This window comes from Microtus oregoni, unplaced genomic scaffold (genome assembly GCF_018167655.1).
Source record: "Microtus oregoni isolate MIOR12 unplaced genomic scaffold, Mior012 000035F_ref0000213, whole genome shotgun sequence".
Classification (NCBI taxonomy): Eukaryota; Metazoa; Chordata; class Mammalia; order Rodentia; family Cricetidae; genus Microtus; species Microtus oregoni.
The window spans coordinates 5,560,694-5,583,210 of NW_024543094.1; the positions used below are offsets into that span (position 1 = coordinate 5,560,694).

A 22,517-nucleotide genomic window follows, 5' to 3' on the forward strand; every position below is an offset into this window, starting at 1 on the left:
TCTGGCCCAGAGTCAGACTCAGGCCTATCATACATTCTCTAGTGAGTGAACCCATTAGAGCTAAGCTTGTTGTTTTCAATGAAACCTTTGCTATTCAACCCAGTTCCTTGCTGAGTATAGCAATCCCATTCTTTGTTATATTTTGTTTTTCCTTTTAGAACTTGAAGGTTCCATCCAGCATTTGTCTGCTAATGTCTGGTTGCTGTGTTTCTTGTAAACGTCACATTTTTGTCAAACACGATGTCATGTGCTGACCTGAAGTCCAACCTGTGTGTGGTCTCACTGGGGTGGTCACTGTGGCCCCTTGTGGACACTGCCATTCATTGCCCCATGCACAGAGCTGTCTTCCCCTCTTTAAGTCAGTGCAGTTGTGACCATGCTCAGTCATTTGGGGAGCCTTAGGGGAACTGGTTCCAGTTACCAGGCCCCTTTATTTGTGAACTGGGAACAGTTTGCTAGCATTTAAGCCCCACTTTTCTGTTTGGAAATAGCTCTTGGAATGGATTCGGCGCACAATCCCCTGGCTAGAGAACAGGACACCCGAGAAAACCATGCAAGCCATGCAGAAGAAGCTGGAGGACTTCCGGGACTACCGTCGGAAGCACAAGCCCCCCAAGGTGCAGGAGAAGTGCCAACTGGAGATCAACTTCAACACGCTGCAGACCAAACTTCGGATTAGCAACCGGCCAGCTTTCATGCCCTCCGAGGGCAAGATGGTGTCGGTGAGTGTCTGAAGTCCAGCCCCCGTTGCTCTCAGTCTGCTGAGAAGGCCTCTACTTCCTGAGTGTAACTGTTAGTGAATGCAGTGGTGAGTGACCCTGTAACCACTCCGTTTTTGTGGATTGAGAGATCACTGAGGCTGGACCCCAAGACATTGCAAGTATGAGGTAAACATCACCCCTCAGCTACCTCCCCAGCCCTTTACTAAGTTGGTAGGCTGACCTCGAATTCATTAAGTTGCCCAGGCTAGACTCAAGCTAGCTTTCCTTCTGCCTTGGTTTCCTAAGTAGCTGTGATTATCAGTGTGTGCCACCAAACCTGGCTTCCCTTCCTGACACTCTGCTCCTTCCCGCAATGCAGCTCTTGGTGTCATGAGATGTGCTCTGCAGGCTTTCGGCAAATGCTCTGTTTCTCTTCCCTCCTCCCAGACTTGTGACCTTGCCGTTGCCCACGTTTCTCTGTAATTGACATTGTCTAGCTCTTCCCAGTGCTCTCCCCTTCCTTCCATGACCACTTACCCTCCCCACCCTCTGGGACTTGATCCACATCTGGAGGAGTGTCTGTGTGGCTGATGAGAACAGCCGTGCTAATTTAAAAGGCCACCGTGGTGATGTAGACATTTGGAAACCAAACCAGCAGGATGGTTAGTTGTGCAGAAGAGGCAAGGGAAGATGAAACCAGAGAACACGGCTGTTAGACATGTGTTAGAGGATGCATGGGAATCCTCAAAGCCCACATGCAATACGTGTGGCCTCAAACATTTTCCATTCCTCAGGACATTGCTGGCGCCTGGCAGAGGCTGGAGCAGGCTGAGAAGGGCTATGAGGAGTGGCTGTTGAATGAAATTCGGAGACTGGAGCGCTTGGAGCACCTGGCTGAGAAGTTCAGGCAGAAGGCCTCCACGCATGAGACATGGGCTTATGGTAAGGGCATGAGAATCCGGTTCTGGTTTTATAGCATCTGAGTTGTGGGCCAGTGAGATGGCTCAGTGGATAGAGGCTTGCTGCCAAACCTGAGACCCTGAGTTAGAACCAATTCCTGCAAATTGTCTTACGTCCTCCATAGTCCACACTGTGGCATGTATACGCCAGCACCTATAGTCCGCACTGTGGCATGTATACGCCAGCACCCATAATCCACACTGTGGCATGTATACGCCAGCACCCATAATCCACACTGTGGCATGTATACGCCAGCACCTATAGTCCACACTGTGGCATGTATACGCCAGCATCCATAGTCCACACTGTGGCATGTATACACCAGCATCCATAGTCCACACTGTGGCATGTATACACCAGCATCCATAGTCCACACTGTGGCGTGTATACACCAGCATCCATAGTCCACACTGTGGCATGTATCGCCAGCACCTATAGTCCACACTGTGGCATGTATACGCCAGCACCCATAGTCCACACTGTGACATGTATCGCCAGCACCCATAGTCCACACTGTGGCATGTATACTCCAGCATCCACAGTCCACACTGTGGCATGTATACACCAGCATCCATAGTCCACACTGTGACATGTATCGCCAGCACCTATAGTCTGCACTGTGGCATGTATGTGCATCCCTCCATGAACAAACACACGCATATAATTTACATATAAATAAATCAATGTAAAAAATCTGAGTTTTGCTGGGCTTGGTGGTGTGTATTGATATAATTCCAACACTTAGGAGGCTGAGTCAGGAGGAGCCTCAAGAGTCCCAGCTCAGCCTGGACCACACAACAACTAGGGGTTCGGAGAGAGGGTTCAGCAGTTACGACTGTGCTCTTTCCTTGCAACACCCACATCAGGGAGCTCATAACCCTTGTAACTCCTGCTGTAGGGGATCTAGTGACCTGTCCTGGCATCCATGGGCACCTGCGCTTACATGCATACACCTACACAGACACATACATACCCAAACACATAATTAAAAATAGAAATAAGCTGGGTGGTGGTGGCACATGCTATTAGTCCCAGCTGTTGGGAAACAGAGGCAAGCAGAACTCTGTGAGTTCAAGACCAGCCTGCTCTGCAGAACAAGTTCCAGGATAGCCAGGGCTTTACAGAGAAACTCTGTCTTTAAAAAAAAGAAAGAAAGAAAGAAAGAAAGCCAAACCAAATAAATAAATAAATATTAATCTTAAAAATAACAAAGAATAAATATACTGTAACTGTTTCTCTCATAAGACTTCTGTGATACATTCGTGAGTTCATATGATAAATCTTTCACTCGGTGTCTAACTCATCCTAACTGCAGTGGTGTCATCACTGGACTGTGGGCGTTTGCTTTCCATTTCCAGCTTTACAGAATTAAATCATTATAGGCCACTAGCAAGAGAGTAAATGTAGGTCTGGATCCCCAGTCATAGCAGTATCTAGATTTAAGAAATACTATAGAGAGGACTGGAAATGTGGCTCAGTTGGTAGGATGCTGGCTTAGCGTACACCAACAAAGCCCTGGGTTCGATCCCCAGTAGCACATAAATTCAGCATGCTGGTACATGCCTATAATCCCAGCTCCAGGAATATAGAGGCAAAAGGATCCGAAGTTTGAGGTCATTCTTGGCTAAATACTGAGATCAAGGCCAACTTGCAGTAGAGACTACTTATCCATATATATATATATATTATCTTATAAAAATCACACACATATAAAGTCTTATGGAGAAATTAGTGGAGGTTCCAAGAAGGAAATTTCTAATGTTTAGAATCAGAACAAGCTAACAGGGCCACATTTCACCCCAGAGTGTAACTTTCAAATACAAAGCCTGGGGCAAGAAAACCCTGCTGGCAGGCAATTGTTTGAGACAGGGTTCTGCTACGTCACTCATTCTCAGCTTGGAGTCACAGTGCCCTTGACTCTGCCTCCTGAGTGCTAGGATTGGATTAGAGGTGTACCACCATGCCCAGCTAACACAAGGGTTTTATTCAGTCATCCCCTTGTGGCTCATGAATGAGAATAATTTCCAACTGAACTGCAGGCCGTGGTGGGAAAGAAGACAATTGTGTCTTAGAATGATATGGAATATACTTTATAAAATGCATGCTTCTCCCCCCCCCACACACCTTTCTTTCTGAGACCTCGCCTGTGAGCACCTAAAGGGGCTGGCTGTGCTTGCAGGCTGGTCCCTATCCTTCCTTTAAATCTCAGTATTCTCCGAGCACATCCTTGTGTGGGGAAGCTGCTGTGTGACTTTGAGTGTTCATGCTTAGATTAATTGATTCATTTATTTAGGCAATACTGGGACTTGTATTCATGGCCTTTGCATATCCTAGGCAAGCCCTACCGAGTTGCAGTCTTCTGGTTCTTTTTCATTTTGAGACAAAGTCTCACAGAGTTGCCCAGGCTGTCCTTGAACTTGCGATCCTGCTGCCTCAGCCTCCAGAGTAGTTGGTATGCCGACCTGGCCTCATGCTTCTGGCTGTCCCCTTTGCAGGCAAAGAACAGATCCTGCTGCAGAAAGATTATGAGTCAGCGACCCTGACGGAAGTGCGGGCCCTCCTTCGGAAGCATGAGGCCTTTGAGAGTGACCTGGCTGCACACCAGGACCGTGTGGAACAGATCGCTGCCATTGCCCAGGAGCTCAAGTGTGTGCTGGTACCCCGGGTGAAGGCCATAGTGGGCTATGGGCAGGTTCTTCAGGGAGCGAGCACTCTTCCCAGCTGAGTTCCAGGGTCACACTGGAGCCCCCAGGGATGATGATTTTGGTATCTAGAAATGTAAAAACAGGTCCAGCTTTGCTGTGATGGGGTCCTTGGGTCCTCCCAACCCTCCTCACACCTGACCCCACATAAACTATTCTGCTTCCAAAGAAATGAGTTTCAGTGTGGAAGCCATGGCCTAGCAGCCTGGTTCACAGTGCGGTGGGGGGGGGGGGGCAAGACCCATGCAAAAAGGAAGGCCAGAGAGAAGAGAGAAGTCACTACCTCAGCCACAAAGAAGCAGGCTGCCTCACTTTTCTGAGTTTTGTTCTGTGGGGACAGATGTGGTGCTGAGACTAATTTTGTAGACGTTTCTGTCTCTACTTTATGCCTGTGATTCCTGGAGTGTGTACATGTGTGTGGAGGGCAGAAGAGGGTGTCAGGTCCCCTGGAACTGGAGTTCCAGATGGCTGAGAGACTCTGTGTTCTGGGAAATGAACTCAGGTCCTCTGCAAGAGTAACGGATGTTCTTAACTGCTGAGCCATCTCAGAATAGAATAGAATTTTTATTGCCTATCCCTTAACAATAAAATCAAAGTAATTAAAATGTACTTCAGTATGTTGCTCCCTGGTTCCTCACTTTTGAGGACCACGAACCCCTTAATTAACAGGTAGGGCTTCATAACACACCATATCTCAGGTTGACCCATATAAACCCTTCACGTTGTTAGCCTTACATTCTGTCAGGACCTTCCATCATGGTTTAATGCTTTTTGAATGCTGGCTCTTTGCTAATTAACAGCCACTCACCAATAAAGCGAGGACTTGAAAAGGACTCAGGTTATTTAGTGCACTGTAATGGCTCCCATGAGTAATTGGAGCAGTTTAAATGTTGCCCATGAACTTTAAGAAATAATTTTATATTATTATGGCTGTTACTCCTGCCATTTTTGGTGCTGTTTGCTCCACACGGCTGAGGTGAAACCATGCATGAAATTTAGGTTGTGTTCATTTGACTGTTAGTAACATTCTTTCCCTTACTGCCCATCCTAGAAATAAGTCAGAGCTTTTTTTTTTAAAAAAAAAATATTTATTTATTTATTTATTATACAATATTCTTTCTGTGTGTATGCCTGAATGCCAGAAGAGGGCACCAGACCTCATTACAGATGGTTGTGAGCCACCATGTGGTTGCTGGGAATTGAACTCAGGACCTTTGGAAGAGCAGGCAATGCTCTTAACCACTTAGCCCCCTAAGTCAGAGTTTTTATGAAGTTCTCAAAAGTACATAAAATAGTCATCATGAGCCCTCACTCTCAACACAGGTGTACATGGAGCCATTGTATAAGAATCAGGGAAAATAAGGAGACCCTAGAAATAATCTCAGAGCGGCTGCACTGGTGTTTCCATTGTGGTTTAGCAGAAAGTTCTGGCAGTATTCACTCTTTCTTTTTGAGTCAGGGTCTCTCAATAGAGTTCTGGCCGTCCTGGAACTCTCTGTGTAGACCAGGCTGGCCTTGAACTCAGAGATCCCCCTGCCTCTACATCCTGAGTGCTGATAATAATTTTTAGAAATAGCAGCCTGTAAATGGGAAGGTGCATATAGGTATGCCCGTGTGTGTGTGTGTGTGTGTGTGTGTGTGTGTGTGTGTGTGTATGCGCATAGATCAGAGGACTTTCGGGGGTTGGTTTTTGCCTCCCACCTTACTGAAGCAGGATCTTTCTTGTTACTGATGTTGTACTGTGCACTCCAGGCTTCTGGTTTTTCTGCTGTCTTGCCCTCCCATCATGCCATATGAGGTCTGAAATTATAGGATGTGCCGTTTAGCTTTTTTGTGGTTCTGGGGTTGAACTTGGGTTGTCAGACTTACGTAGCTGGTGTTTTTACCTGGGAGCAATCTCCCCGACTTCTTAGTTACTTTTTCATTTGTGTTGCCAAAATGCCTGACAGAAACAACTGGAAGGGTCTATTTTTGCTCAGTTTCATACGATTTCAGTCATTCGGGACAGAGAAGACCAGGAAACAAGGAGATCTAGTGTCTTAGGGTTTCTATTGCTGTGATTAAATATCAGGACCAAAAGCAACCTGGGAAGGAAGCAGGTCCTGATCACATGTCTTGTTATCATAGGCCATCATGAAGCAAAGTCAGGGCAGAAACTTAACTGTCTTAACCTGGAGACAGAAATGATGCAGATGCCATGGGGGAGCGCCACTTACTGTCCTGTCCCTCCTGGCTTGCTCAGTTTATTTCTTTTTCTTTCTTTTTAATTTTCTTTTTATTAGATTTATCTTTTATTTTATGTTTGAGTGTTTTGTCTGTGTGTATGTATGTATACTACCTGTGTGCTTGGTAACCACAAAGACTAGGAGAAGGCATTGAATCCCCGGGAACTGGAGTTAGGAATGGCTGTAAAACCACCATATGGGTGCTGGGATTCAGGCCCATGTCCTCTATAAGAGCAACAAGTGCTCTTAACCACTGAACCACCTCTCCAGCCCTCAATTTGTTTCTTTAAATGTATCCCAGAATGATCACCCACAGTGGGACTGCCCCTTTCACACCAATTATTGATCAAGAAAATTCTTTACAAGCTTGCCCACAGGCCAGTCTTATGGAACCATTTATCCATTTGAGGTTGTCCTCTGCACCCTCTTAGATTACTCTAGCTTGCATCAAGTTGTCACAAAACTAGCCATCACGTCTAGAGTGGGAACCTGAGATGAGCATGGCCTTCTAAGGCCCACCCTCCGTGACTCACTTATGCCACCAGACTCTACCTTCTTCAAATTCGTGCAACTAACTAGGGACTAAACATTCAAAACATGAAATCATTTTGAAGGGACATTTCAGATTGAAATATTTAGAAACTTCTGGATCTATCTGGACTTGTCTTCTTAATGTTTACTCTTTAAAGATCTACTGCCTTTGTCTTTTACATCAGTGTTGTAGAGCTGCTCGGGACATTTACTAGATTTGTTTTTGGTTTGTAACCAAAGTAGACACAAGAATCTTAGTCAGCCTTGGTCACATGAAAAGTGTGTCTTTGTAGATAGCTAGTGACTGCTCTTAAGAACTGGGCAACCTTTAATGAGGCGATGGAGAACTTCTGTTCCTACCAGAATGTTCTGGAAGAACGCTCAGATAACAATTATATGCATTTCCTCTGTCCAGCAACACAAACAGTAAAGAAATAAACATGAACTAGTATATGAAAGAAGAAAAAACAGTGGGCTGCGAGATAGAGGGTAACAGTGCTTGTGGCCAGTCTCGATGACCCGAGTTCAGTCCCCAGGACCCACATGACACAAGGAGAGAACTGACACTTGCAAGTTGACCTCTGACCTCCATGTACTTTCTGTGTCATGTGTGTATGCACACATACACAGTTATTTATAAATAAATACATATGCAATCAAGTTTTTAGAGTAGTGAACAACTACTGCCTTAACTCGGTGCTGAATAAGCAGAGAAGCAGACCGGAGTCTCAGAGGAGCGGTTTCAGGGGAGCAGGCCTCTTCTCAGGCTGTTTTAAAGCCTCCTGCAAATGCCTCTGTTTTCCCCAGTTCTTGCTCTCTTCTTAGCTTAGCAGAGTGGTTGGGTTTTATGCAGGACTCAGACACTGATCCCTGAGATGAGGTTAACTTTCACCCAGGCTTTATGATTTGTTTTGTTTTACTACATTGGAGGCATCTAACAGTCCAAAGAGTCTTTGTCCATAAATGGAAGAGCTCCATCCTGCCCAGTTTTAGAAGACTCTGCTCAGTAATGTCCCTGCACCCTCCTGGACTGGTCACTCAGTAGGCAGCAAGCTGCGTGCCCTTCTAGAGGAGTGAAGGACACAGAGCCCTGCAAGCGGACACCTCCTTCCCTGTGACTCATTTTAATGTCCCAGCCTTCCAGGCCCCGTGGCTGCTGCTTGCTTTCTGGACTGACCTGGGTCAGAGAGTTGGCTCCTTGTGGTTTCCATTTAAAAGTCATGCTCTCTGGAGACCTCAGAGAGGACACGGGAAAAGAAAACTGGCCAGAGACATTAAGAAGACAGTGCTGTCTGTTTTAAAAACTGCTAAATAACTGGTTTTTAGTAATTCTAATAATTTATTCCAAGTGATAATACGTCCAACGAGGACAGTTCACAAAGCCCTGACATTTCCTACCATTTTCTATTACATTTTTGTTTTGCCTGTGTGTATGTTGGTGGTGGGAGTTGGGGGGCCCCTGAGAGTGATGGGAAGGGGTCAATCTCAAATGTTGTTTTCACTTGTCACTATCTACATTTTTTTAAAGACAGAATTTCTTTTTTTTTAATTAATTTTTATTGAGCTCTACATTTTTCTCTGATAAGACAGAATTTCTTAATAAGCAAAGGGCTTACCTGATTCAGTTACGCCAGCTGCCTAGGGAGCCCCAGGGATCCCCTTGTCTGTGTCAAGTATTAATTACAGTAGCACATTAGTGGAGGTCAGGGGATAATCAAGGCATTAAACTCAGGTTGTCAGACTTGGTGGCAGGTGCCTTTAGCATTTGAGCATCTCACCAGCCTCCCTACCAGTTTTCTATTAGGCCTTTTTGTAAAAAGGCATGGGTGTAGGGGTAAGAAAAGGGGAGATGGCTCAGTGAAGTGCTTGCTGTGGTGTAAGCACGAGGACTCGAGTTTGGTCACGCAGAACCCATGTTCAAATTCCTGACACAAGGACTGGAGAGATGACTCAGTGGCAGAGGACACAAGGCCAGTTCCCAGAACCCATGTCAGGCAGCTCACAACTGCCCTTAGCCCCAGCTCCAGGGAGTCGTCCTCTTCTGTGCTCCACAGGAGCACTCACGTGAGTGTGTGCACACTCGCACGTGCACACACGCGCACACACACACACACTTTTTTTTTTAAATGGGTGTTAATTTTAGCTCTAGGAAGACAGATACAGGTGAGCCCAGAGCTCACTAGCCAGTCAACCCAGCTGAATAATACAAAACCCTGGACATTGGAAGACTCGCTCTCAAAAAAGAAGAAGAGAGAGTTGTTAGATGGTGACTGACAGGAATACTCAGTGTTTATCTCTGGTCTCCAAGTGCATGTGCACACATTTGCGTGTACATCCATCCATACACGTATTCGTGCACACACATCGCGCTCACGCACTCATACACACCTCTTCCCTGTTTAGTTCCAGCTTGTATGTATTTCCTCACACCATCTGCGAGAGCTAATCTTTATTTCTTACTTTTCCTAGTGAACTGGACTATCACGATGCTGTGAATGTCAATGATCGGTGCCAGAAAATCTGTGACCAGTGGGACAGGCTGGGGACGCTTACCCAGAAGAGGAGGGAGGCCTTGGAGGTGAAAACGCTGACTAGAGGCTCCATACTGAAATCAGTGGTGTTAGTTGTATTTATCCATGGCCTTGTGTGGAGAAAATCTAACATTATCCAGGAAATGGAATCCTAAGAAGAATGTGGGAAGTGGGTGTCAGAGGACCAAGGGAGGCTGGTAGCTTTGCGTTGGGATGCACCACGTCAGCAAGCTGCAAAACATGCTTTTCAATTTTAAAACGTTTGAGAGGTATATGGTCAAAGCCCTGTTTGTTAAGTAGCAATCACTACAAATTTCCTAAAGTTCTTTTGAAATTTTTTAAAGATTTATACATTATTTTTAATTAATTTCTGTGCATGATCACTTTGCCAACTTGTGTGCCTGTGCACCACTTGTGTGCCTCTGCACCTCTTGTGTGCCTGGTACCTTTGGACACAAGAAGAGGGCATCACGTCTCCTGGACTTGGAGTTACAGATGGTTGTGAGCCGTCATGTGGCTGCTGGGAATTAAACTCGGGTCCTCTGGAATAGCAGTGTGAGTTCTTTGTGGGTTTTTTTTGTTTTTTACCTTTTTCGAGACAGGGTTTCTTTGTTTCTCTGTGTAACAGTCCTAGCTGTCCTGGAACTAGCTCTTGTAGACCAAGCTGGCCTCAAACTCACAGAGATCCACCGGCCTCTGCCTCCCAAGTGCTGGGATGAAAGGTGTGCCCCACCACCGCCCAGCGCAGTATGAGTTCTTCACCACTGAGCCAACCCTTCAACTGTGCCAACGACTGACTCAGGCTGTCAGGTCCATCTTGAGATGTGTACCTGGAAAATGGCAACAGATATGGAAGGGAAAATGGTAGAAAATAAGCCAGGGGATGTAGCTCAGTTGGTAAAGTGTTCGTCTTGTACATACAAGGGCCTAGGATCACTTCCCGACATCCGTAAAGCTGTGTCCTGTTATCAGTGACTAACAAAAACTCAGGAGGTAGAAGGACCAGAAGTCCAAGGTTATCTTAAGCTGTATAGAAAGTTCAAGGCAAAGCTGGGCTTACTGACTCACACCTCCAATGCCAGTACTTGGGAGGCAGAGACTGGCAGATCTCTGTGAGGTCAAGGCCAGCCTGGTCTATATAGTGAGTTCCAGGACAGCCAGAGCTACAAAATGAGATCATGTCTCAAGAAAACAAAAAGGCAAAAGAAAGAAAAAAGTTTAGACAAGCCAGGGATACATGAGACTTTCAATCATCAATCAATCACGGATTTAGCTAACAGAAGTTGTATATCTGTGAATTTTCAAGAGGAGCACTTCAGATTCTTTAAATGTGAGGCTGCTCTGGACGGTATTAAATTTTTCTTTAACTCCAAAGGCCCCCAGAGAATAAACTTGGTGGTGGAGTGTTTACCCAGCAGCGCCAAGGCTGTAGGTTCTGACCCAAAACCAAAACTAAACAATCAGAGGAGACCCTCAGAGACAGGGAGGGATCACCATCATTCCAGCAGCAGCGAGGACACATAGCAGGACACACTTGATTGAACTGGATACGTATTTATTTACATGTGTTTGCACACTTAGGGCTTTAAAAAATGTATTTAATCCTTGATAACTCTCGCTTCTATTTAATCTTCAGAGAACTGAGAAATTGCTAGAAACAATTGACCAGTTGCACCTGGAGTTTGCCAAGAGAGCTGCACCCTTCAACAACTGGATGGAGGGCGCCATGGAGGACCTGCAGGACATGTTTATTGTCCACAGCATTGAGGAGATCCAGGTGAGGGGACTCAAGCTCAGTACTCTTTCAACTAATGCATGTTTGTTGTATAATGTGTTCTGTTCAAGTATTTCCTGTACCTGAGTCTTTATTCTACATTACCGTCTCCTAACCCCACTTCTGCTCGTCTCCTTCCTTTTCTCAAATAGTCTCTCTTCCATTTTCATGTCACATGTATGTGTGTATGTATGTGCTTTAATGTGTATATAGCACCTAGGTTCTGGGCTGGGAAGATGGCTTAGTAGTCACCCCCACCCAGGTCCTGACAATCTGAGTACTATCATCAGAATCCACATGATGGAAGGAGAGAACTGACTCCCACATACATTCTATGCCATGTATGAACCCACCTTTATACCGCACATGCACACACACACACACAAACACACACATACACACACAAAATAAATCTGTAAAAAGAGAAAATAAAAGCCAAGAGGTGGCTCTTTAATCCCAGCACTCGGGAGGCAGAAGCAGGCAGATCTCTGAGTTGGAGGCCAGCCTGCTCTACAGAGCTAGTACCAAGACAGTCACGGCTACACAGAGAAACCCTGTCTCAAAAAACAAAACAGAACAACAACAACAAAAACAAGAAACAGACAGACAAAAAAAAAGGAAAACAGCCGGGCGGTGGTGGCGCACGCCTTTAATCCCAGCACTCGGGAGGCAGAGGCAGGCGGATCTCTGTGAGTTCGAGGCCAGCCTGGTCTACAAGAGCTAGTTCCAGGACAGGAACCAAAAGCTACGGAGAAACCCTATCTCAAAAAAATCAAAAAAAAAAAAAAAGGAAAACAATAAGATTCTAGATTGAGGAAGACACTTGATATTGACCTCTGGTTCCCAAGTACACACAACATGCGTGTAGCCACGTGAGCACACCACATACACGCACATACAAAAGAATCTCCAAAACAAAACCTCTGCTTGCTACCAATTAAAGTGCCTTCCTTTTATATTTCTCCAGAGCATTTAATTAAGTCTATAAATAATATCGCTGGCTTTGGTGTTAGGAGGAACAGCTACTGTCAAGTACCCAGGACCCAGTTTCTTCATAACCCATTTATGGCTAATTTGAGATCTAATAGAATACAAAGAAAACATACATCTGTAATTCTATTTTCAATAAAACTGGTATGTCATGAGGGCTGGCTTTGGTCAGTAAAGTGTTGCCTTGTGGGCACACAGTCGTGAGTTCAATCCCTAGAATCTAAATTTTAAAAAAACAACAAATTGGAGTTGATAGCACATGCTTGTCATCCAGTACTGGGAAAGTAGAGACAGGCTGGGACTAGCTGGCCAGCCTGAGTAGTCTAATCAGAGAGCCGCCAGGCCAATGAGAGTCCATGGCTAGAAAAGCAAGCGGGACCGCTGACCTCTACATACATGTACGTACATCTGAACACACATACAAAGTTCACACTAAAAGTCTGGGTGTGGTGTGCATGCCTGTAATCCCAACTGTCAGTGCAGAAGAAAAATCAGGAGTTCGGGGTCATTTGTGACTTCATAGCAAGTCAAAGCCAGCCTGGCTACTTGAGACCTTGTCTAAAAATAAATAAATATACAGTTGACACTCCGGTCAGATTCACTCTCTGCGCTGTTCCCTGGCATAGAGTCTCATCACTGCACATGAGCAGTTCAAGGCTACCCTGCCTGAGGCTGATGGGGAACGGCAGTCCATCCTGGCCATCCAGAATGAGGTGGAGAAGGTGATCCAGAGCTACAACATCCGGATAAGCTCCAGCAACCCCTACAGCACTGTCACCATGGACGAGCTGCGCAACAAGTGGGAGAAGGTGGGTGGCTGTGGACTGTGTGCTGGGGGTGGGGCGAGGCTGGGGCTGGATGTGGGGTGAGGCTATGGACTGTGTGCTGGGGGTGAGGTGAGGCTGGGGTGGGGTGAGGCTGGGTGTGCGGGTGAGGCTGTGGACTGCATGTTGGGGGAGTGAGGCTGGGGCTGGGAGTGGGGTGAGGCTGGGGCTGGGTATGGGGTGAAGCTGAGGTGTGCAGATGAGGCTGGGGCTGGGTGGGGGTAAGGGAGGGACAAGATGAGCAGCCATGGATGGGCATGGGATGGGAAGGATTAGCTGACAGTTGGCCATAGACTGGCTACGTGGTGAGAAAGGGCTGGGGGAGGAAGGAAGACCTAATTCAGCGTCACCCTTAGGCTTTCTTTCCTTCCAGGTTTTATAGATGAGTTAAATTGTCCTGCTGTTTAGCAACTTCTGTGATTTGTGGGGAAAGAAAGTAGAAGTTATTTTCCTTAAAGAAAATATAAATTTTGGCAAAGTAAATGTTGGCTATGGTATTAATACTGTCAGGGAAATGTTTTAAAACCCTGGCCTGAGATGGCTCAGTGGGTGAAGGCACTTGGTGTGCAAGCCTGGGGACCCAATCCCCGAACCCACTTAAATAGGAGAGAAGCAACTCCACAAAGTTGTCTTCTGACTTGCACATGTGTGCTGTAGCATGTGTGTGCATGGAACACATGCATGACCACACACTCACTTGCACACACACCTGCACTGTTGTGACAGTCACCATCTCCTGTGTGCATCTGATGCCCACATTCACAGATAAAGGAAATGCTAACTTTCCATCTGGGAGAGTGAAGATTAAGATGTCGCATCACCACATTCAAGTTGGTGATCCTGTACATGATCCCCCCCCACCCATAGGCAGGATGCTTCAGGGAGAGGACTCCTGATGTCCTTAGACTCTGAAATACTCTTGACTAAACTGTTCTTTCAGTAGTGCCTTAGGGTCACAGGCAGCAGTCAGAACTAATCCCTTGAGCAGGAACTCCCTTTCCCCTCTGCCCCCTGAGCCTCTCCTCCCTCTCCACACCCCAGTGTCCTAATATGTGATGATGAGCTCATCCTGTGCTCACTCCTATGAGACCCGAGCTGGCCTCTCATCCTGCTGTCCTGGGCTCTGACAGGTGAAACAGCTGGTGCCCGTCCGGGATCAGTCCCTACAGGAGGAGTTGGCTCGCCAGCATGCCAATGAGCGTCTGCGGCGCCAGTTTGCTGCCCAAGCCAATGCCATTGGGCCCTGGATCCAGAACAAGATGGAGGTAGGTAGCCCCCTTCCTGGGGACTTCCGGAGCCTGGAATTGGTACTGAGCCTCAGAACAGCACATCCTTGCCTGGCTTTCTGTCTGCCCCACGTTCTTCGTGACCTTTGTCTCTCCATGCCAAGGACTGTTGGAGAGGTTAGAGTGAAGGGAAGGCACACTCAAAGAGGGATCTTTCCCGCTGCCGTCTCTCATCAATGACAAAGCTCTTTCTCAGGTTTGGTCTCACCAGAAGCTAGATTTTTAAACCATCCATCCCTAAAGAGGGCAGGTGAATAGTCACACATAATTTGTGGTTTTAGAATATCCAAGGAACAATGGCATTGGAAGGCTTCATTTTATAACTTTTTAACAATAGCTAGGGGACATTTCCTGTCCCCCTTTGGGATGAGTTAAATTGTGAAGGCACTTGCTGTAGAAACTTTTAGAGGTAGAAACACCTAAGATAAGAAATTCTGCCCAGTCATCTGATACCTGTCTGGCAGCTCTGCCAATGTCTGTCAGTCCTAGTGCCCCTAACACCAGAGCAGAATAGCTGTGTTCAAGACATGTCTCTGCCCTTCAAGAGTGCCGGAAGGACTTTCCTTACTCCTGTTTGAATTGTGGTGGTTGATTTTCTTTCCCCATTCTCTAGACAGACATGAACTCCACCTTATGAGCCTCTCCTCCCTCTCCAAACCCTAGTGTCCTAATATCTGATGATGAGCTCAACCTGTGCTCACTCCTATGAGACCAGAGCTGTCTGTCTGGGAACATCCAGTGCCTTGGGCTGCCTGATGTGAATATGGCCCCTGGCACAAAGCCAGAGGCCCACTCTCTGTCTCTCTGTGCCCTCGGCTCCCCCACTAAGAGTGTCCCCCCATACCCCACACATAGGAGATTGCTCGGAGCTCCATCCAGATCACAGGGGCCCTGGAGGACCAGATGAACCAGCTGAAGCAGTACGAGCACAACATCATCAACTACAAGAACAACATTGACAAGCTGGAAGGCGACCACCAGCTCATCCAGGAGGCCCTGGTCTTCGACAACAAGCACACGAACTACACCATGGAGGTAGGCAGGGCAGCCAGGCAGCCTGCTCTTTGCCACCAACCTTGACACCCTCTCAGCTTGTTTCCCCATACACAGCTCCCCCTCTGTTTCTGGTAAAGTCTATACCTGTGAACACTAGAGATACTTAAGTCTTCCTACTTACAGTGTATAGAAAAGCACCGAACAGTAGTTAATTGTCAACCTTATTATTATTGCCACAGTGATGGAGAGGTTACCAGAACTTAAGTTGTCCTCATTTCTTCCCATTGTTTTTTAGTTAGGGTGTTGTTGTTGTTGTTGAGACATATACTCCAAACGCTCCTGGATTTGACTGTGTAACTGAGAATTAGCTCAAACTTCTGATCCTCCTACCTCCACCTCCTACATGCTATGATTACAGGCATGTGCCACCATGCCCATTTTTATTAGTTATTTTAAAAATTATCATATAAAGTCAAGATTGTCCCCATTTCTGCCAGTCTGGCTCAGTTTGATCTTCCCTGGGAGTCATTGGGTATAACCCAGCACCCATCCAGCTATTTGGTAAGTGAGAAGATGTCTTTAATAACAAATAGACCACATGTTGAATATTTAATCTGCAAAATGTGGGCTGGAGATGTAGTTTAGTTGTAGAACACTTGCCTAGTATATGCAAGGGTCTAGCTTTAACCCCTAGTTCCAAATATATGTAACATAAATAAATAAATATTTTAAGTATCGGGAAGCCAGGCTAGTGCGATGGCACAGCAGGCAAAGGCACTTGCTATAAAGCCTGCCCATCTGAGCTGAGTCCCAGGAACCCACGTGAAGGTAGAAGAAGGGAGTTGACTCCAGATTTTCCCTATGATCTCTGTACATGCACTCTCATCACACTAATAATAATAATAATAATTTATAAAATCAGTTTAGAAAATGTATACCAAACTATGCTTACTTCCTGCTTAGTTGAGTCCCCCTCCTCTTGTGACAGTGAAGCACTAGAACCTCGCAGACCTAGCTGACTGTTGATTCTTCTCCTTGGTAGCATATCCGCGTTGGATGGGAGTTGCTGCTAACGACCATCGCCAGAACCATCAACGAGGTGGAGACCCAGATCCTGACAAGAGATGCGAAGGGCATCACCCAGGAGCAGATGAACGAGTTCAGAGCTTCCTTCAACCACTTCGACAGGGTACCGCTCTCTCTAGTTGTTTGTTAGGCACTTACAGCTGCAATAGCGTGCACACTGGCACTTTGAGTCCTTGAAGTCTCAGGATCCCAGGCTGGCTTTGAGCTCCCTACTGGCAGAAGATGACCTTGAACTCCTGGTGTTCCTTCCTCCCCTTCCCAAGTACTAAGATGATGGCAGGAGTGTTCCATTGTGCCTGGCTAGTACCTTCAAGTCTTGCTACTCCAAAAAGTTCAGAAGGAAACCGAGTGATCCTAAGGGAAGTAGCTATCAAATAAGCAGTAGTAACTCCTGATGCCATGGCCAACTGACAATCCATCAAAGCTTTTGCTTTATTTCCTGGGGTTAGAGGATTTAGCTCAGTGGTAAAAGGCCCTGGGTTTAGTCCTCAGCTTGAGAGAAAGAAAAAAAAAAGATGCCTGGTGATGGCGCCCGGTGATGGCACACGCCTTTAATCCAAGCACTCCTGGAGGCAGCTGCAGGCTGACTCTGTGAGTTCAAGGCCAGCAGAGTTTGTTACAGGGCAGCTAGGGCTGTTACACAGAGAAATCTTGTCTTGAAAAACAAAAAAAGAAAAAACCACAAAAAAGATACAACAAAGCTTAAATATTGGAAACAAAGAAACAAAGTTGTCTTGGGGTGTGTTTGGGCAAGAGATCAGGTGTTTAGATTACTTCATGGTCTCACTAGACAGCAAGATGGGACACCTTGAATCTCAACATGAGGGAGCAGAGGCAGGATGATCTCTGTGAGTTCCAGGCTAGCCTGGTCTACATAGTAAGTTCCAGGGCAGCCAAGGCTACATAGTAAGACCTGTCTCTAGAAATAATAAAAGAAAAGAGAAAGAGAGAAAACAGTCAAATGGGATGGCAGGGCCGTGGAGGGTATGGATGGAGAGTGCCCTCCAGTGGACAGCTCAGTTGCTGAATGCCATAGAGCACAGTATGGTATGACCAGAGCTGTGTTTCTGGGTCATCAAGATACCAGTTGGGAGTTGTGTATGTGTGTGTGTGTGTGTGTGTGTGTGTGTGTGTGTGTGTTGAAGTGAAGGTCTGAAATGGAGCCAAAGTCTCCAGTGCTTAAGGACAAGATTTGAAGGCTGTGTGCGAGAGGAGAGACAAGTGACATAGTCATTCCAAACTCTGAGGGCAAGAGAAGATTGCTGTCACAGGAAAGACAATCCTCCTATCCCAGCAGTGGGAGGCCATCCTGGAACAAAGCCAGGGAGTCTGCGCATAATGATCTTCTCCAGCAAGTGACCCTCTGAGAGGAAGAGCAAGGGTAAGAGCCAGAGCAGGGCACCAGGGGAAGCAGACAGAGGAGCAGTAAGGCAGCGCACAGGGATGCAGAGTGGCTGACATTGGAGAGGGCTAGCCCCGCAGGCCTGAGAGCCAACACAGGTTCCATTCACTGAACACGGGACTTCTACCATTAGCTTTCCAAATTGGCTATTCCCAATTTTGGTGCACAAAATCAACCAGTTACCAATGTTAGCTATCCCCCTCACAGCCCTGAGACATGTTCAAAGCAACACTTTGCATCCAACCCAACGTCAGCTGCCCTGCTTATACAGACCTGAGACCACTGTACTGTTGGGCTTGCCACACAGATGAGACCACTACACAACCCTGGGTTCCATTCCCAGTACTGTATCTGGATACTAGGTCCCAAGACTGGTTGAGCCATAAGTTTCCAATTTCAGCTCTAGAAATGTTTGCAGTATGTGCTGTTATCAGTAGGTGGCAGTGGTGAGCTCCTAACTGACTCCTTTTGCTGCCTTTAATGTGGGTTCTCTTCATTTTTAGCCTTTCTAGCACCTGCCTCCTTTTCCTTAATTTATCTTGCAGCACTGAGGATCAAGCCTGGGGCCTCATGTATATTAGGGCAGGCACATAACTTCCACCGAGTTACAGCCTAGTCTCCTCTTCCCTACTAAACAGGCTATTTTATAAAGTTCTTGTACTGGTGGCTTTGCCCTCCTGAAAGTCAGAGATGACCTCTGGTCTTGGCTGGGCTGCAGATCACCCTTTCCCTACCATCTTGCTCACTGGGTGCTGGGTCAGGCAGAGATGTTCATCTCATTCTTAACTGCCCTTTCTCTGTTCTTTGCATTTGCGCAGAGGAAGAACGGCCTGATGGATCACGAGGATTTCAGAGCCTGCCTGATTTCCATGGGCTACGACTTGGTAAGACACAAGCAGAAATCCAGCTGAGGTCTGATACCGTATCAAGCCTAGACTGTGGGAAATAAATGATGTAATAACTTATTGAATTGGTTTATTTTCATATCACAGGGCAATGCCTTTTGAAGATCTGCCTGTCACTGTATAAAAATAAAGCTACAGAGTTAAAAATTCATTTTCATTCAGTATCAGCAAGGTTTCCTTATGGTGAAAGCATCAAGGATGTGGGATTTCCTGGTCATTTCTAAAAGTTTTATTAATATAATTTACACACTTCACTAAAACCACTTAAAGTGTGCAGTGGCCTGAGTTTTGCAGTGTGTTTTCCTTTAATATTTTAAAAGATAGAAGATAGATTCTAGGGGCTGGGCATGATGTTGTAAACCTTTAATCCCAGCTCTTGTGGGGCAAAGGCAGGCAGAGCTCTTTGCATTCCAGATCAGCTTGCTATACACTGAGAGTTCAGGGCAGCTAGAGCTAAACAGTGAGGTAGGTCTTTGGAGAGAGAGATAGATAGATAGATAGATAGATAGAGAATTATAGTAATACATCAGGTAAGAAAACCATGCTTACCTTGAGCTGTAGCAATATCGATAAATGTGTAACTCCTCAAAGGGTAATTAAATACACCCTTTGAGGAGTTACATATTTATCGATTTTGAAACAGTATCTTGTTAGACAGTCCAGGCTGGCCTTGCACTTGCTGAGATCCTCTCGTCTCTGCCTCTAACCTGGGGGTTAGAGTCCCATCACTGCAAGAATAAATTCAATATATAAATTTTTAAAAGAAGCCAGAAAACCAGGTGGGTGACTTGCCTGTAGTCCCAGCACTTGGGGCATCTTGTTTTGTAGCCCAGATGATGATAGCTTGGAATTTACTGTGTATTCCAGGCTGGCCTCAAACTTGCCATTCTTCTGCCTCAACTTCCTAAATAGCAGAATTACAGGTATGCACCCTGCTTATATATAAAGCACTGTTTTGAAAGGGTTTTTTTCAGTGCTGGGGACATACTAGCCGAATGCTAGTATGATGCTCCGATACTCCCAGGTTTAATGAGTGCTTTAAACATGGCCTCCTTTGATTCCTCTGGTAATTTAAACTAAGGAACAAGCACCATCTTACTTAGTAATTCCACTTTGCAACTCTGGATGAGTTAATCTTCCTAATTATATAATGTGGTTCATAAGGACGACACGGGCTACAGAATAGATGGACTTGTGACATGCAGGAGCTTCTGGCTTGATGCTACAGCTTCTTTTAAAACAGATGGAGATGAACCTAAGCCTCCCACCAGGGAAGCTGTTTCCAGAGTGAGGAGAACCATGTGGAGGCTCCCTTAAGTTTCCAAACCCTGAAGCACTTACTGTCTCTATGTCACCTTGTCTCAGGGCGAAGCTGAATTTGCCCGAATTATGACCCTGGTTGATCCCAACGGACAAGGCACTGTCACCTTCCAGTCCTTCATTGACTTCATGACTAGAGAGACTGCAGACACCGACACGGCAGAGCAGGTCATTGCCTCCTTCCGGATCCTGGCTTCCGACAAGGTCCGCTTGGATAGACTTTCTTTTGTTTTAAAACTTCTAAAATTATCTTTGGGTATCTGAGGGTCAGCAAGTACACTTAAACACAGGCTTGGCATGTGTGGAGGTCAGAAGGCAACCTTGGATGTCAGCCTTGCCGTCTCCCTGTTTGAGATATGGTCTCTTCCGTTCACTGCTTTATATGCAAGGAAGGCTAGCTTGCTGCAAGTTCTCAGGGATTCTCCTGCCTCCACCTCCCATCTTACCATAGGAGTGCCATGATTATAGACAGATACCTAATGCTATATCCAGACTTTTAAAAAAAATGATTTGTCTATTTGTGCGCGCGTTTGTGTGTGCGTGTGTGTGTGTGTGTGTGTGTGTGTGATATTTCTCTCCTTCTGCCTTTACATGGGTTCCAGGGACAAGCAGTGTTCTCCAGGCTTTACCAGCCTTTACCTGCAGAGCCAATTCATCAGCTGGACATTTCTAATATGAATTAATCAGGGGTTTATAGTAAGAAATTCGAGGAAAGAGTAAAGTTCGTCCCAGAACATGGGTGGATGGGGGCTTCTCAAAGGGGAACTCCCCTATGTATATGCTTTTAAGACCTCTGTCCCCAGATGTCAATCTTACTTTTTACTTATTATTTTTTGTATTTTTCAACTGAGACAGTGAGAAAGATGGTTTATTGTAACTCATCTTGGCCACAAGTAAGAACAGAACCAGTCCAGAATGCCACAGGTCCAGGGCAGAGGGCCAGCGGCACTGTTTTGGTTGACATGGAGGCAGTCAAGTCTCTCAGGTGGTCTCTGGAGCAGATGGTGAGGTTCCAGGCCCCCTGAGATTTGTACCGACAGCAGCACACTGTCCAACAACTTGTTCCCGAGTCCTGGCCTTCAGCATCCCTTACGTCTGCTCCTTCAGCCTTCGTGGGTGGGCAAGCAGGTTTACCTGGACCTCTGCCTCGTCTTTCTTCTCTGGCTCTTCAGCCTGCGCATCCGCTTCTTCCTTAACTTTGCTCTCATGGCGCAGACTTCCAAGGAAGATGGCGCTAAGGCTGAGAGCAATCTTACTTTTTCTCTGAGGGAAGTTTATTCTTTCCTAGCAGCAACATATTTCCATATTTTTAATAAACAGCACGAGAGGGTCTCTGTTTTCTAAAAACACCAGTTATGTGACGTCATATGACGTACTCCCATGCTCACTCAGTGTGTGATGTAAACCAACTCCACCCGTGAGGTGGGAAGTTTAGGTTACAATGTTTATCACTCACGTTTGGCCCAGCTTGAGAACTATTGGGGATAATTCTCCGTGTTTCTAAGAGGCATACTGAACTTCTGCTGAGCACTTGTAGACTCCCCCTATACACAACAGCTTTTGTTTATACCTGATACCGAGGCTAGTGACACTCTACCTGTAAGCCCTGCAACATAAGAAATGTGTAAATATTAAGATGGTTTAGACTCTACTGTTCTCTGCGTTTAACTCGCATCCCTTGTGTGTTTTTTCCAGCCCTACATCTTGGCAGAGGAGCTTCGCCGAGAACTGCCCCCAGATCAGGCCCAGTACTGCATCAAGAGAATGCCCCCGTACTCGGGCCCAGGCAGTGTTCCTGGGGCCTTGGATTACACTGCCTTCTCCTCTGCCCTCTATGGGGAAAGTGACCTGTGACCTGGGATGCTGTTTCTGTAATCCCTGGCCCTATCAGAATGCAATAAAGGCTGGAGTATAGGTTGTTTCCTGGAAACCTGGACAAATTTTATTAAGAGGTGTGGTGAACTGGAGGTGGTGGCGCACACCTTTATCCCCGGCCCTTGGGAGGCAGAGGCACAGGCCTGGTCTACCTAGTGAGTTTCAGGCCTGTCAGGGATACATAGTAAGACCCCGTCTCAACAACAACAAAAGAGAGATTGGAGCGAGGGAGGGACTAAGAAGAAAGGTTGGTTTATAACATACTTGCCATGTAAGCACAAAACCTGAGTCTGAGCCTCAGAATCTACATTAAAAAAAAAAAAAAAAAAGATGGCTCAGCAAAGTCTTAACAATCTGAGTTTGACCCCCGGAAGAGAGAACCACACGCATGCACATGTACATACTCGGA

General features: G+C 46.2%; 1 protein-coding gene across 1 annotated transcript in view; it reads left to right on the plus strand.

The window, feature by feature from the left end:
• The window catches only part of Actn2 (actinin alpha 2), a 67,062-nt gene extending 44,899 nt beyond the window's left edge, over positions 1-22,163 (plus strand). The window contains exons 10-21 of the mRNA XM_041630839.1: positions 492-722; positions 1,496-1,643; positions 4,157-4,307; positions 9,589-9,697; positions 11,287-11,427; positions 13,041-13,223; positions 14,369-14,503; positions 15,380-15,559; positions 16,563-16,709; positions 18,827-18,892; positions 20,279-20,437; positions 21,929-22,163. Coding sequence (XP_041486773.1) covers positions 492-722; positions 1,496-1,643; positions 4,157-4,307; positions 9,589-9,697; positions 11,287-11,427; positions 13,041-13,223; positions 14,369-14,503; positions 15,380-15,559; positions 16,563-16,709; positions 18,827-18,892; positions 20,279-20,437; positions 21,929-22,087 — 1,809 coding nt within the window. The 3' untranslated portion in view covers positions 22,088-22,163. The remainder of the gene's footprint in view (positions 1-491; positions 723-1,495; positions 1,644-4,156; positions 4,308-9,588; positions 9,698-11,286; positions 11,428-13,040; positions 13,224-14,368; positions 14,504-15,379; positions 15,560-16,562; positions 16,710-18,826; positions 18,893-20,278; positions 20,438-21,928) is intronic.
• The last annotated feature ends 354 nt before the right edge of the window (positions 22,164-22,517 follow it).